Here is a 15412-nt window from a genome sequence, read left to right as displayed (position 1 = left end):
CCGGACAACTAAACAATGAGACCAACTGTTATTTTGATTTGAGATTGTTGCTGGATACACTGTTATTGTAAAAATACTGGTCATAAGCATTTTAAAATTCAATGGAATGGATTTTCTCTACTGTATATGCTTGTTCCCATACTTCACCATACGGGGAATTATTTCAGAGCAGACAAAGACAATGTTTTCATGGCTGCACCAGTAAAACCAAGTAGAAATGCTGTGAGTTGTGAGTATATATTGTATATTCTTAAAGGGGACATTCACTGATTGTACACTCCCTTGTCTGTTTTCAGGTATGCGCTAGTGCTCATTTGAAAAAAGCCATACTCTGATTGAGCTGTTAACGGTTCATTTGCATTGTGGGTAAAGTAGGCACAGTGCTTTGACAAAAAGAATATGTGGAATAAAGAAATACACTCTCTATGATTTGGATCAGTTTGATTTTATCCATGTTCAGGGAGTGTAATGGTAAACTGGTGAAGTACTCATTTAGGAAACACGAACAATATCCCTAGCCTTGGAAATAGAGTTATGAGGATTTGAAGAAAGCCTGGCTGCATAGCAGATTAAGCATGAGACAAAGCCAGTAAAAGGGCTAGTAAAAGGCCATGTTCGTGATCTAAATATGAAAGGCAGTAACTACAAACATGCTGATGCTTTTCATTCTGAAACTGAAGCACAGATATCTGAGTCAGAGTTGATAAAGGATTTTTATGCATGTTTGCATTTCTTTGGTAAATGAGACCGAGATGTCGACACATTTGTGTGAATCAGAGCTGCTTTATATTGGGAAAAAAAAAAAATCAGGTGTAGCCTCTAAAGCCACTCAAGAGTTTGTTGAGAAATCAACCAAGCTGTCGTATTTTCAGTAGAAAAGCTCCTAGGACAAATTAGTTTCCCGAAGTTCATGGAAAACCAGTTCTTCATTTAATCTTCATAATATTGTATTGAACCTCACTGTTATATTCACTCACTAATGGAAACTATGCGGTGAGGCCTTACATTATTTCAGCCGCGCTCCATAAAAATCATGTGAACCCAGCGATGCTCCAGCAGACCCGTGGCAGATTGATGGCACCACGCAGGATGTGTGAGGTTACTGTCATATCTCAAGCGTTTGCTGTATCTGTTTTCATTAAATATCATTTAACTTCAGTTCACAGCGTAAGAAGAGCAGTTCTTACACAGCCATCGTTCTTCAAAGCTCCACCAGCACGGTCAGGATCGACTTTTTCATTTCATAACTTTCCTACGCAGATTTTATCTTTGTCATTTTCACTTCTAAGAGGGCTGCAGGGGATTCCACGCTCCATTCTAATTTAAACTTTCTCTCTCGACACACTTAAGAGTAAAATCTGCATTATTATCTGTGATATGGACTGTGAAATGAAAGACTGGGCGAATGTATGTGTGCTGTATATTTTATCATTACAGTGTAACAGCCAATGTTTATGGGCTGTGTAAGCTTTACAGTCCACTGTGCCTTTTCCAGCTACTGCAGAAACATGGCCTCATGCCCAGATTCCCTGACTGTCTATCAAAACACAAGAGCACTCTAGTTTTAATCATCTAAATATTGGAAGATAATTTGAGCAGAATAAGAAGGATTTAGGAATTAAGAGTGCTGTGCTGAGTAAAGCTTCAGTTCTCAAAATAAATCAGATGAGATTCAAACTAAAAAGAATATTAATGGAGTTCTAGCCATATTTTTAGCCATGGCTCTGAGAATGGCAGTGTGGGACTGTCATTCACTTGGTTTACCAAATATCTTAACAACTGTTGCTTAGATTGTCATGAAATTTTGAGATTCATAATCCCAGAGTGAGCCCGCTGAACCTCCATTATTCAGTCACTATTCTGTCAGTATTCTAATACAGTGGTTCTCAATCCTGGTCCTCAAAGACCCCTGGCCTGCTTGTTTTTCCACTATCCCTGCACTTCTCACTTCTGATTGGCTGAAAACACCTGATCCAGGTAATCAGATGTGGGTATGGCAGGGATAGATGGAAAACAAGCAGGGCAGGGGTCCTTGAGGACCAGGATTGTGAACAACTGTTATAATATATACAGCAAAATAATGAAGTTCATATGTGTGGTAATGAACCAGCATGGTGGGTTTTTTTGTTGAATAACCAGTCAGTGAGGCCATGCAACACAGGCGTAACGAACACTGTGATTTTAAAAATTATGTTTTGGGTGCACAAATTCACATACTGTGACATGACTGCACCAGGATGTTTAGTGGATGTCACATAGGGACTTCATGGGGAAGGTCAAGGATAAAGTTGTATAGGGAACTTTCCACTACATCTAAAGGGTTTTTGAAACCTGGGCTCTTATGGGTTAAGAGCTTTGGCTTTTCTGGTGATCCTAGCGATTTTCATCATCACCCACCACCTAACTGATTCCTACTGTTTGTCCTTTCTAAAACTCCATGGACCGTTCCAACACCCAGTGTGAGGTCTGAGCATTTTGTATTCCTTGGCTCAGTCTGGATTGTTTTTTTCATTTGCTGTCCAAATAAAATAAATGGGTGGCCTACCTGCTGTTTTGCTGAGATTCAGCATCAAGCTAAAAATAGAGCTGATGGTTACTGATGAACAGTCTCTCCCTCTTTCTCTCTTATTCATTCCCTCTCTCTGTAAAGGTAAATAAAGTTAAAGCTAACTATTTCCCTGAATTTTTGTATTAAATACACTTCTGTCATGTTGTTTTATAAAAGTGGACAGACTGCTGGCACATTCTCTGCAAAAAGGATGTATTTTGACTCTGGCAGTGATTCCCCAAACCCAGTTTTTATCACTTACTTTAAGACATGATAAATACTTCATACTGTATACTGTGTTATACTGCAGCAGCTTGTTGTGTGTAGTGCACTGGCAAATGGTCCCCAGACAGTCTGCTCAACAAGCACCAACACAATGTTCTCTGAATTCTACAGAGGCGTGTGCTAATGCATTCAGCCCATGACCTTTGTTATATTATTTGATCATACAAAACAGTGTTAATTTAAATTTAATAGCTGTTTGTCATGGGGAGGCACACTGGTGCTGTGTCAGGGAGCAGCTATTCACAATGCACACAACAGCTGGCCCGCTGCTATTTGAGGGTCAGAGACAAGGTGGTGGCAGGGGACCAACTCACCTGGAGCAGAGCACCGATCTACTTGTTGTTGTCTACTTAGTCATAGCCAAAAGGCTGGATGTCAAACCGGTGTCTCTGAGAATCGCTTCAGCTGTCTGGCTATGAAGAAACCTGTAGACTTTCTGAAGGTTACTTACTGTAGCTGTCTATACTGGACTAAAATGCAAATATTCAAATCAGCTTAATATCTTTTTGGGCTATTTCCATTGTTAACTGCACACTGCTTTACAGCTTTGGTTCAGTAGCTCTCTCTGGTAAGATTATTTTTGGTCCACTGGATACTACCTGCACAGCTAAAAACACAAGAGAAGTGATGAGGTGGTGAATAGAGTTGAACATGTAGCAGCTAAAGAGCTGGATATTTTTCTCAGGACTTGGTAGAGACCAAAACGGAGCTTAAAGCAGCGTGCCAATAGACTTACATTTGCCAGGTGGATATAACTCTAAATCAATGGTAATGCTGTTTAATATAATCTTATTACAGATGCTGTTCTTGTAGGTGATGGAAAAATGATGACATTTAGCTTTAGGACTGTGATGGACTGGTGACCCGTTCAGAGTGTACCCCTGCCTTTCACAAGGAGAGCTGGGATAGGCTCCAGCAGATCCCCGTGACCCTAAATAGTGGGGATGGATGGATGGATGGATGGATGAAGAATAATTTTAATGATGGTTTTTCCCAGAGACTGTTCAAACTGTATATTTGTCACTGTATATTTCTGTCTTCAAGGTTGAATATGCAAAACACAGTTTATCTGTAGTCACTCCCATGAAGTTTCTCACATATAAAGACTAACTGCAAGTAGAGGTTTTGTTCTTTCTTCTTTTCTCAGTCCGTGTGTGGATTGAACCCGAGTACTCATAATCATTAAAGGAGACTTCTGACTACATTTTCTTTGTAATTGATTTATTGTTGAGTTAAGAATTAATACAAAAGAGGGAAATTTATCCAACAGTACGTTTAAACACAACCCATACTGACCTTAGTGTGTTTTTCCAGCTGGCCATTGAGTTTTATTCATATTAATATGATATATGATACCTATGAACATCTAATTTGAAACATGCTTGACATACTGTAGAAATTCAGTTCCACTGAGTAGTGTGGGTTGTTTGATTTTTGTCAGATATATTATTGAAGCCTGGTATTGTTGTGCAGTGGAGGGACCACTTTGCTCACAGGTGATCGTGGGAGGATGGAAAGAGGTTAATCCAGTGGAAAAACATCGGTGCGAGCTTTGTAGCTGCTTTGTGTCTCCAATGCCCCGACCACACAATTAAATACCTGAATCATCGTGTAAGAAAATGATAATTTAGGACGCCCATGTATATACACGGATCTGCTAATCTTTTGTTCTCCTCACCCAGGCTTAGTAATGATCATTATCACCTAGTTGTAGCATAGCAGTCTTTTAACAGATGCGAGCGCTGACATGCAAAGCTGCGGTGCAGATAAACAGTATCCAGAAGATGAAAATGTGACCGATGGAGCATTTTTGAGGGGACATCAATCCCCTCTGTGTATCCCATTGGCTGTAGATTGATTTTTAGCTGTGTGCTTAAATGATGTTTAATTAAATTACAGGGCAGGCTATTAATAGCAATTTCCAGCTCACAGAGGGCCAGGCAGACTTTTATTTATTGTTAATCTTTTATAAACCATGGATGTTCACTGAGGCAGGAAACAGCCTCAGCAGATGCAAAATCATAGTCTGTGCTTCCCTTTGTGGATTTCTGTACACTATTATGTCTAGTCAGCTCTGTGCAGTTTTAATTTTTACCACGGCATGCAGCATGTTGAGAAGAGAGGCAGAGGCACCTCTCATCTTCTCGCTTTTCTCTATGTATAGAAAAAAAACCATTACAGTTCCTCTTGATGTTAAAGATATCACACTAATTATGTGGCCTGTTCAGGATTCACTTAGTTATTTGCATCTTCCTCTTTGTGTGATGGCAGCAATTGCCATCACATATGTACTGGTAGCTATTTTGGGTACTATTAGTTCCTGGGTTATTTAATCCTGCTAATTACAAAATAAGGAGATTGGCACTCGTATAGCTTACAGACCATCTGGGTTGGAGAGGAGTGAGGGCAATGAGAGATAAATCTCTGGTGAGAAAAAAATCCTTCAGGATGGTAGCTAGTGATGAAAAGCAGATTAGGTCTCTGATGAAGAGGAATTCCTTCTGTGGGCTGTTACCAACACTCAGGTCTCACTTAGTATTCTCAAAACCCAGAGCACTCACAGTGAAGCTGCATCACATTCATCTTGCATAAATACATATTACATGTATGCAGTATTTATCCCATGGCAGAGGTGGGTGGCTGTTTTGGCTGTTGCAAAATATATTCATTTTCCAAGTGTTAGTCAATTGCTATTGATCAATTTTTATATGTATTTTCAATTTGCCCATGAAAACCAGTTGAAACACCTGCAAGGTACAAAGTACAAATATTGCAAGAAAATAATTGGCTGCATTAGAAAAGTTTAATGGTAAGAACAACTGCAACAAAGTTTAATGGTAACGTATTTAGTAAATAAATCATGATGCCCATGAAGCATGTGACCTAAATCTCATTCAAGCTTCTGCTGAACAGGAATAAAATAGCAGAAGATGAAAACATCCAATCAGACTACAACTTTCCTTGTATTAACACATGTAGCAAAAATGCAGTAAACTCCATATTTCCTTCATGTGGTCTGCTTGGTTTTCAGGTTTTCCATAATTTGGCACTTTTTAAAATTATGCCAGCTTGGTGCACCTTTTTCTACTGTGGTTTAATGGAGGAAAATTAGCACCACAATGTTGATGTGCTCATCTCCTCATATTCATTTAACAGCAGTTGATGGAAACACACTGTAATTTCATTCGGTGGACATCTTTGTTTATAACCACGTCATGCTCATAAAACTCAAAAGCACACTACTCCAAGTTCAACAGAACTGACTTGTAATCATGGCAACTATTCCCTACATCATTTAGCATTACATTCAGCATCTTTGTATCATCGTTGTATAAGCACTTTATAGTCATTAGAAATAATAAATAAAGCCTTTAAGCAGAGTAAAGTGCAGCATTGCTCCCTCTCAGTCAACAGCATAAGAACTGTGTTTTGTTTTTTTCACGTGGGTCTGTGTCTAATGATGCAGGATAAGTACTTGTGACTTCTTTTTCACAAGTCTCGCTTTATTTGTAAGAAGTCAGAGCGAGCTCGATAACAGAAAAACCAAAAGGCGACAGTAGATCACTTACAGGTGTGAATGCAAACCTATTTAATTAAAATGCGAAACTGTGGAGAGCATGAACATTTGGAGAGAAGATGCCTCAGTTCCAAGCAGCTGTTTAAGTTGATGCAATGAATAAAACCAACCAGTCCTTTTGTAACCCTCTTCTCCATTAACGATTTTTTTTTTTTTAAAGCAGTACTTGACTTTGATATCTCACCCAGTTGGTGCAGATGATGTAGTTTCAGGAATTATGACATATTTCACTCTATTCATGTCACTTTGAGTTACAAGTAAAAACGTGACTAACATCCTTATGCATGCATCCTATGAGATTGGTGGAAATGGTGGCCTTCTGTGAAACCACCTGCATGATGAATTCAAGTGCAATTAAAAGCAGCTGCATAATTAACCCACAGATAATCAGACCTGGTATAAATGAACCGCCATTCCATCTGGAAACTTCACAAGTTAAGTTAATGAAATGTGGATTAACACACACTGAACAGACACATACTTTATTTTATTTCTTTCAATATTTTCTTTCTATTTATTGTGTTTTACATTGTATTTACTCTTGGATTTTGCAAGATTTGACAATTTGGACGATACTACAATAACTTAACCAAAAGGCAAGGTTGAAAGGTTTCCAACTAATTTTCTATCACTGGAGGCAGTCCAAGGTTAGATGTGAGCATAGCATAATGTTTTGGCAGACTGGTTAGGCATATATGTATGATAGGGAAAATAGAAAGATGAGTTCAGTTATAAATGTTTCAGGAGCTGTGCTCGTGCTATTTTTCTCCAGAGTTACAATTCTGAATTCATAATTTCACAGTGTCTTTAACAGCTGCCCTCCAACAGAAAGTGTTCTCCTTATATTACAGCCCTGTAGGGCAGTATTCAATCGTCCTTAACTCTTATATATCTAGAGATTTTCTCTCACTGTGAATATCATATAACATATGAGTTACTGTAGTATGAAAGATGTTCTTCACTCACTTGTTAACAGTTTCATGGGAAAAAAAAGTAACTGGATTTTATTGAGCTATACAAAACCAAACACACTGCATCTTTATTGTCACAGGTCCAGTTGAATGTTTTTGCTTTTATCTTTTGTCTCTTTACCTATCCTCTATATTTAGCTTTTCAGAGCAATCTTGAACACTACAAATCCCCTTTTACTTATATCAACTTGAAAATAAACTATATACTAGAACACTGATTTTACTTTCAACCAAAATACACTGCATTTCTGAGTTTGAACTATTTTTGGTCTTCTTTAAAGTAAAAATTGGATTCTACAACAAGTGTTCAGCATGTGATGCCATCCATCTATTTGTCTGCTATAACAAACCCAAAGCAGGTAAAGGTTATTTGCACTGCCAGACGAACACATTTAGAGAGAAATCAGACAGTCTCTGTTGGCGCAGAGTCAATGTGAAGGTGAAGACGCAGTAGAATAGATTTCCTTTTGTTACAGGCTTCGGTAATTCTGCTCTAGTGTGGAACCGTCTAGTTTTATGCTACTCAGAGCATAATACTGCATTAAGGAAGTTTCTTTATTACCTTGTTACATGTGAAGTTTTTGTATATGATCCTTTATATTGTTTGTTTTTTGACTAATTTAAATATACCAAGCATAGTTTTGCTGCTTCCAAGTTTTAATCGTCTTTATTTTAGGATCTTTGACTACACACTTACACTGTGCAGTCAGAGGCAGCAAAACAGCCATAAACAGACCACTGACCTCGTTCCTCTGGGCTGTTGACACTTGATAGCATGATTAGCAAGTACATTAATTTTCATAGTTACACAGTTATACATCCCCATATCCCCAGATGACTAAAACCCCACAGCTTTAACCTAGAGATCCTCTGCCTCAGTGCCTGCGTTGTTACTGCATCACTCGCACACATTTCTAATTGAACTTTTATTTCAGGCAAAATGCAGAAGTCTGTGGCTGGTCTGGAACATGTAGACAACTGCAGTATATGGCAAACAAAAAAAAAAAAAAAGACTTTGCTCTGCTGAGCCATCCATCCCAGCTTTACATTAAAAGATTTAAAAGATTTTAACTCAGTAGTAAAATCTCAGTCCTGCTTCCTCGTGCATGTGTAGCACCTAAGCCTTGTATGTGGAGCAAAGCTTGAGAATGATACCTGGATGTGAGCGACAGACATAAGGGAGAATAGACTGTGATTGCAAAGGAGCTGCTGCAATAATGGGTGCTGTCAGCCCTCGGTTCAAACAACTACATGCCGCTGAGCAGAAGTGGATAATGAAAAGAAAGAGATGAAAGGATGAGATGAAGCATGGCCAACCTTGTGTTGTCTTGCTCTAATGTAAAGCTTTTCAGATACATACACGCAGATTTTCTTTGAACTGAACTCAGTTCCTCTCCCTGTCTCTCCCTCTCTCCTTGGTAGTTTCCATAAGTTGTGCATTTAACTTCAAAACACACTCTTTTGTTTTTGCATGCTTTAAATTTGTGCATGGAAGCAACTGCATTATAATAGTTTATGAATAATGAATAATGTTTTTTATTTATTTATTGGCTTTGTATTATGTTTAGAGTGCATTTATGGACAGTGGATTGAAGCACTGGGAAAAACCTTCACACACTGGAAATGTCTTTTTCCATAGATGGAGATATGATTTTTTAAAAAGCCATGTTCAGGTCATTTTGACAGCACAATGAGAGGGAGAGGAGGACCAACATGGAGAGAAAGAGAGACAGCAGGATGTGGTTGGCAGAGAGAGAGCTCAAAAACCGGGTGAGAAAGTGGACCGGTAGTCAAAGACCACATAGTGATCCTGCCAAAGCAGCTTCTGTTTCATCCACATTCAGTGGAATCCACAATGATTTCCCATAATTAAGCAGTGTATTAACAAACTGTTAGCAAACGTGGATCCTCCCCACCCTCCCCTTATATTTTTTTCATTACAAACACTCAGTTTGTTTGCTTTGTTTATCAGATGATATGTCACTTTTTACTAGTAGGTTTGTGATGTGTGTAGCTGTCAGTACAAACATTGAGAACCTAATTAAATGGAAGGTAGGCAAAGTGGAAAGGGTTGAATACTTGAATACAAATAGGATATTCTAAAAAGTATTTTGTGGTGTATGTCACAGTCACTTTAGGAGCTGAGGTCTCCTACAGGTCTGACCTTCACCCCTGTAGATAGATTGATTAACATGAGATTTCATCGTATAGTAGATATACTGCATTGGTGTACGTGTGTGATATTAAACCAAAACAATTCACTTCTCTGGTCCAGCTAAGTGATGTTGTTAAATATTAAACACCTTGTACATAGCTAAATCCATTCTCACCTAATTCGCACCACTTGGGACCAGAATCCAAATTACAGTAATACTGATTTCCAATAGACTCTGTAGTGAAACAATAATAAGCCTTGTTCTAATTAAGTTTGATATATCTCCAAACAAGGAGCATTTTCCTTCCTGTAGTCTTCAACGAGCTCAATCAACATGCCAAGTTGCAGTAATTGGCTTGAGATGTGAATAGAAAGAAAGTTCTCTAATAAAACAATGACCTGCCAACATAATGTCAGCAAGGCGCTTCCTGGCTCCAAAGCAGGATGGTCGGCTTAGATTTTCAGTCCTGCTGCGTCTGTGATCATAATCTGTATTTCTTTCAAGCATTTACTATGTATCTCTGGGGGTATAGTGTACTGTAAATGCCCTGCAGGGAGTTTCAGCAATCACTTCCATTACCCAGTGGGGAAGCCATCACTTGGTGATAGGTGTACTGGTGTGAGGCTTCAGCCACACAAGCAACTGGTTAGATTTCCTAAATTTTATAAGTCATTCTGTAACAGCTGTGTATATTCTGTAAGACTGAGTGAACAGCTCCAGGAGGAAGCTTATTCCTGTAAGATGCACAGAACATACAGTACATTGGTACCTGTGCCAGTGGTAGATCCATTAAACAGTACTGGTGCACTCTCATGATGGAGAGAGCTTTTTGGCAACTGTTTGCTGCAGCAACTGACCAAGGATGGCTGGATAAAAAGTGTTTTTTTTTTTTTTTTCCTTTAAAATATTTCTTTTCTTTGACTCATGCTGTGCACCCCACCAGCTTCTCTTCTCATATGGTGTGCGTATTTTGCATCCACAGGAGCTCTCAACGCTGTGACACACAGGCATACATTTGATCACCCATATTCCTCCTCAGGATGGCTCTCTGAAGTGCTCAGCCAGTCAAGTAGAAAGCGGGATGAGATGCTGAACACTAGGCAGAAATTTGCAACCACACAGGCCTACTAGTTTGCGTTTCTGTAAGCACTTTGTGTTTGTCTGCCCGAATGTAATTTCAAAATGTTAACTTGTTCCGGCACACTAAGAAAGGTTGGTAGAAAAGCCACACTTACGATTCCCGCATCCATTATGTATTATGTGCTCACCAGAGCAGCCATGGATGCTGCGTGTAGACTAATGTTAGCTGGCGTAGTAACAGATACTATAGGGTGGTAGAGAAAGGGACTAGAGATACTCCTCCATCTCATTGTGCATTTCATACTGTGTGTATGTTAATCTCTGTGCCGCTGCCGGGACGTCAGCCTGACACACGCCTTGAAATGTGAATGAGAAACATGCAGATGCAGGTAGGCTACCTATCTATACATGTCACGCTTCTTACCTCTTGTATTTTACTGGTGAAAGGTTTGGTTTTTTTAAGATTTCAGATATATTTACAGGGCATTCATCTTGTTATGACATATTTACATTTTCAAAGAGTGTTTTGTAAAAATAGCACTTAATCTTATGTCCCGTGTGGTGATTGCTTATTTCTCTGTGAGGAGAGAGTAATTTGGCCATATTGTCTAATGTGCGCATGTTGAGCTCTCACTCATTTTTAGTTGACACAAATTCTGCTTTGGCTGGCGGTGCCGCTGCTGTTCTGGGTGTCGGTGCACAAAAATGCTCACACAAATACTGAAGTAATCTTTAACTGAGCCTCTTCACTCATCCTTCAGAATAAGCCAGAACGGCAGGGTTAAAACCCCTATGTAGAGGTTCAGGGATCCTGAAGCTCCCTGAAGAACTATTTGCTGAGTGGTATAGTTACCACTAAGCCAAAGGTTGAACAGAGAGCTTCAGCTTATCACTGACTTGGCGAACCTGTAGATTATTTATGTCCAGAATTTTGTCAGCACGATGCTACTGAGTCATTAATACACATTTAGTAATTAGTATAGCCTAAGGTACTGGTCTAACTGGTCTCCTTACAGGGTAGCCAACAAACATGTTATGTAATCTTCAACTGTTGGCATAATGTGATTACAGAATATAATGGCGAGACAGTTTCAGTGTCTCTGGAAGCTCACATCAGCATGGTGAAAGTAATGTGTGTATCTGTGGATGAAAGTGTTGAGAAAGCTGCTGTAAGGATTTTTGAGGTGAAAGTGAAGTATTTTGACAGTATGAACAATGGAGCTGTCCCAGATAAAGTGGGAGAGTGCTACACCGCTTTTCAGATTCTTCATAGTTTCCTGACAGCAATTTGATATCATACATTGGTGTTTTACAGGATTTTTCCTATGCCTTGGAACAAACTAAAGCAACCGAACGTAGCTGTGTAAGAAATATACATACGTAATAATAAATTGTTATTAGTTAACCAGCTGATGTGCTACAGCAGTGTGTGTTTCCAGTACTTTACACCTTCACATCCTTTGGAATAGACAAGAACACATATATTTCATGTATGGCCTCCAGGGACAGGCATTTAAACCAGACCATTTAGAAATGCATTGTGGGCAAGAGATACTGAATAGTTTTGTTGGAGTTGCACAGTACTGTGTAAACAGTACAGTGTCTCTCTACTTAGTATCCTCCAGCACAGAGTAAATGTTATATGCCCACAATGAAATAAGCAATTAGACTTTGTATACTATTCATACAGTTGTATACTGTGCAAGAGAATGTGTGAGCATTTGGTCTCTTATATCCATTTGCAAGCAGGTTAATGTAGTGGAATTCAATCGTGCCACTGGGTCAATAGGGGAACGTGTGCTTCATTACATCTGCACCATCTTAGTGCAGCAATGCTGGGAGAAGGAGGAACCGTCCCAAAGACGAAGAAAACATCCAGGAAACACATTAAATAACAATGAATGAATATCACCTGAACCCAGACAGATCTAAAAAACAAGGGTCTTTTAATGTAGTTTATTGGTTTGACCAGTACCAATCGTATTAAAATCTTTGTATTTTGTCAGTTTCACCCAACTATTCTGAAACCATATTCTGACTTAATGACTTTTAAGAATTCACTTCCTCTGTTGTTTGCATTGGTTTTATACCTGGGCACTTGAGAATAAAAGTATTAAACAAATGGAAAGGTCTTTAAATCCCTTTTCATCCCTCCTCTTGTATCAAAAGCCCATAAAAAACACTATGCGGCCTCCTGGTTTTGCACTAGGAAAATTCATTTGGGTCTTTGTCTCCTGCTGTGACACTCGAAAGGTCATCTATCCCCACTTGGGGAGTTCATTCATTGCTTTTCACTCTGAATTTTTTAAAGCTATTAACCAACAAGGAAAAAAAGCAGTAGGAATATGCTTGATCTGGCAGTCTTTGTGATTAATGGCATGACCCTGTCTGTCATTTTTAGGGTCTAAAAGTGAGTTTTCTGTCTGTCTGATCCACAGGTTCATCTCGAAAGCACAGCACCCCACATTGGTGTCTGCAGAATATTGCACAAGAATCAGTTGACAGCTCTGATGAGGAGTTTTTTGATGCCAGAGGTTCGTATTACATTTTATTTCTCCATTTTATGTGCGCACTTGTGTCTTTTACTGTATAGTCCTTATAGGCAACAACTGAGGGAATGCAAGGTAGCACTAGAAGTGGTGCAGATTCTGACTGGTCAAGAAGACTACAACAACCAACTGTGGACTGCACCCTACTGTCTGTTGGATGCCTTGGCTTCAATAAGTGAAAAATTACACCAATAGAGAACACTTGCTGATAAAAACTGACATGTCCGGGTCCTAATAGGTGTTTGGGGCAAGCAGGCCAGAAGGAGGCAGTGAGAAATAAAAACAGGAGGACCTTTTGCTGGCTGCAGGGATTGAGGGTTTTCCTTTGGCATATGAGTGTACTGTATATCTCATGTATCAGCAGTTTTGGCACTACATCATTTCTTTTCTGTCCAACGACTGCTGCATTCATTTGCCAACTAAAGAGCACCAAAAAGGATGTAATTAATCCCCCCCGGAGCTAAGAATGATTACATTAATGATTAATCTGCTGTTTGCTATTTTGATTAATCATTGGGTCTATAAAATACATGGCAGTAAACAGTGACAAATATCCCATTAGTTTTTTAAAGAGCCCCCTGGTTTAAGCCATATATAAATACTCTGCTATGACAAATATATTATCCAACCGAGTCTTTCTACGGAAAAGTTTACTAACTTCAGAAAAGGGCCTGAAAACATGTCTGTTCTTTGTACTGCCTTGTGATTTTCAAGATTCATGAATATTCTTTGATGTGTCAGTGAGCTCAGGCTGCACAACACTGCTGCTTCCCTCAGGTAGACTGCTGAAGTCACTGTGTACCAGATTATGATGGCAGGAGAGAATATTCTGTAATTCATGTTTAAGCCTCACTCACACCTACAGTCTGATGATGACTCTGTCGCTGGCGACTGGTAAGTGTCGTTGTATAACATTAGCTGTTGACTAGTGACTAGTGCATTACATAGCCATAGCAGTTCTATAATGTTAGAGTTTGATAATATGGACATCCCTCTTTATTTTTTCAGCTGAAAAATGTAATCCAGTAACAGATTACTTAGAGACGGTGTTATTAGCATTAGGCTTATAGGTAGCATTCAGTTAGGCTACTGTGGTACATGCCTCATCCAAAATAATGTTAAATAATAAATAAATAAATCATAGAAAGAAGCTGCAAGGTCTGGTTTACATTCAGAAACTGCTGGCAGAAACATATATTTGCTATCAGCAGATAAAACGTCTGCTCCCTCTCCTGCTCAGAGACCAGAGGCTTCAGGTTTAGCACTGCTCTTCTAAAGTCTGCAGACATTTACAAGGTGAACCATAACTGCTTTTCAGATTTGTGGCATCACAAATTTTGTTTGCCCTCTGCGTATTTGAATCTCAGTGAATAGGAATAGAGCTTCTTAGTGATAAACTATGCACACACACCAGTCATTATAGTTGGAGGGCAGATATTTTGGGGATATAAAAGTAAGAAAATTAATTAAGCACCTAATTGTTTTAGGCTTTAAGAAAAAAAACTGTAAGAACCAGGGAACCTTATAAGTTCAGGTTATGAAATTGCAAGGTTACGGGTTTTTAAGTTCGTGTGGTGAAGAAGGGCTTGTTTTATTTTTTAAAGCTGGACAAATGTAGGACAAGTTTAATAAAAGAATCAAACGATGCAGAGGAATTTTCTGGCATTTTCTGGAGTGGTATTGTTTAAAACGCATCGCTTATTGTTGATGTCATGACGTAACTGGGGGAAATCTCGCTTCAGAAGTCTGATTGCAGAACAAATCAGGCTCAATGCAATGGCTCATGTGTTAGCTTTCAGCATTTTCAGTTGTTTTAAACCAATTTCACTGTCCTCTTCACTGCTGAAGATTGGGTTACGGTAGATTTAGTCAAGATTTTAGAGTGACCAGAAATAGACCCACTTAAGAACATTTTGATTACTAACCTTTTCACAGTCCCAGAGGGAGTTCATCAGTGAATAAGTGGAGTACTTAGCCTATCAATTATCCACTCCAAGTGCTGCTCCTGATCAATTTTGTGTTATTATTAAAATGTTCTTATGTCACATTAAGTTAGCCAATAGCCAAGGGTGTGAGATTGAGATTTTCTGGCATCCAACATTAAATCTTATAATATAACATTCTGATGACGTTTGTCCTTCAGAGAAATTTTAGGTGCTATAGTATAATGACATTTTTTTTTTAGATGGAAATGCGATTTATATTTTTTATTCTCCTCTGTCCTTCAGTCTAGCTTTTTTTTTTAA

General features: G+C 38.9%; 1 protein-coding gene across 2 annotated transcripts in view; it reads left to right on the top strand.

Moving 5' to 3' along the window:
• The window catches only part of pitpnm3 (PITPNM family member 3), a 70765-nt gene that overhangs the window by 1855 nt on the left and 53498 nt on the right, over nt 1-15412 (top strand). For both annotated transcript variants that reach the window (XR_003295170.1, XM_026299222.1), the window contains exon 2: nt 13056-13151. Coding sequence is in view for 1 of the 2 variants with exons in the window: in XM_026299222.1 (XP_026155007.1) it covers nt 13056-13151 (96 nt within the window). In the remaining variant the exon portion in view is untranslated. The remainder of the gene's footprint in view (nt 1-13055; nt 13152-15412) is intronic.

This window comes from Mastacembelus armatus, chromosome 13 (assembly GCF_900324485.2).
Source record: "Mastacembelus armatus chromosome 13, fMasArm1.2, whole genome shotgun sequence".
Lineage (NCBI taxonomy): Eukaryota > Metazoa > Chordata > Actinopteri > Synbranchiformes > Mastacembelidae > Mastacembelus > Mastacembelus armatus.
Note: the sequence above shows the minus strand (reverse complement) of the source record. Positions and strands in the feature narration are given on the sequence as shown.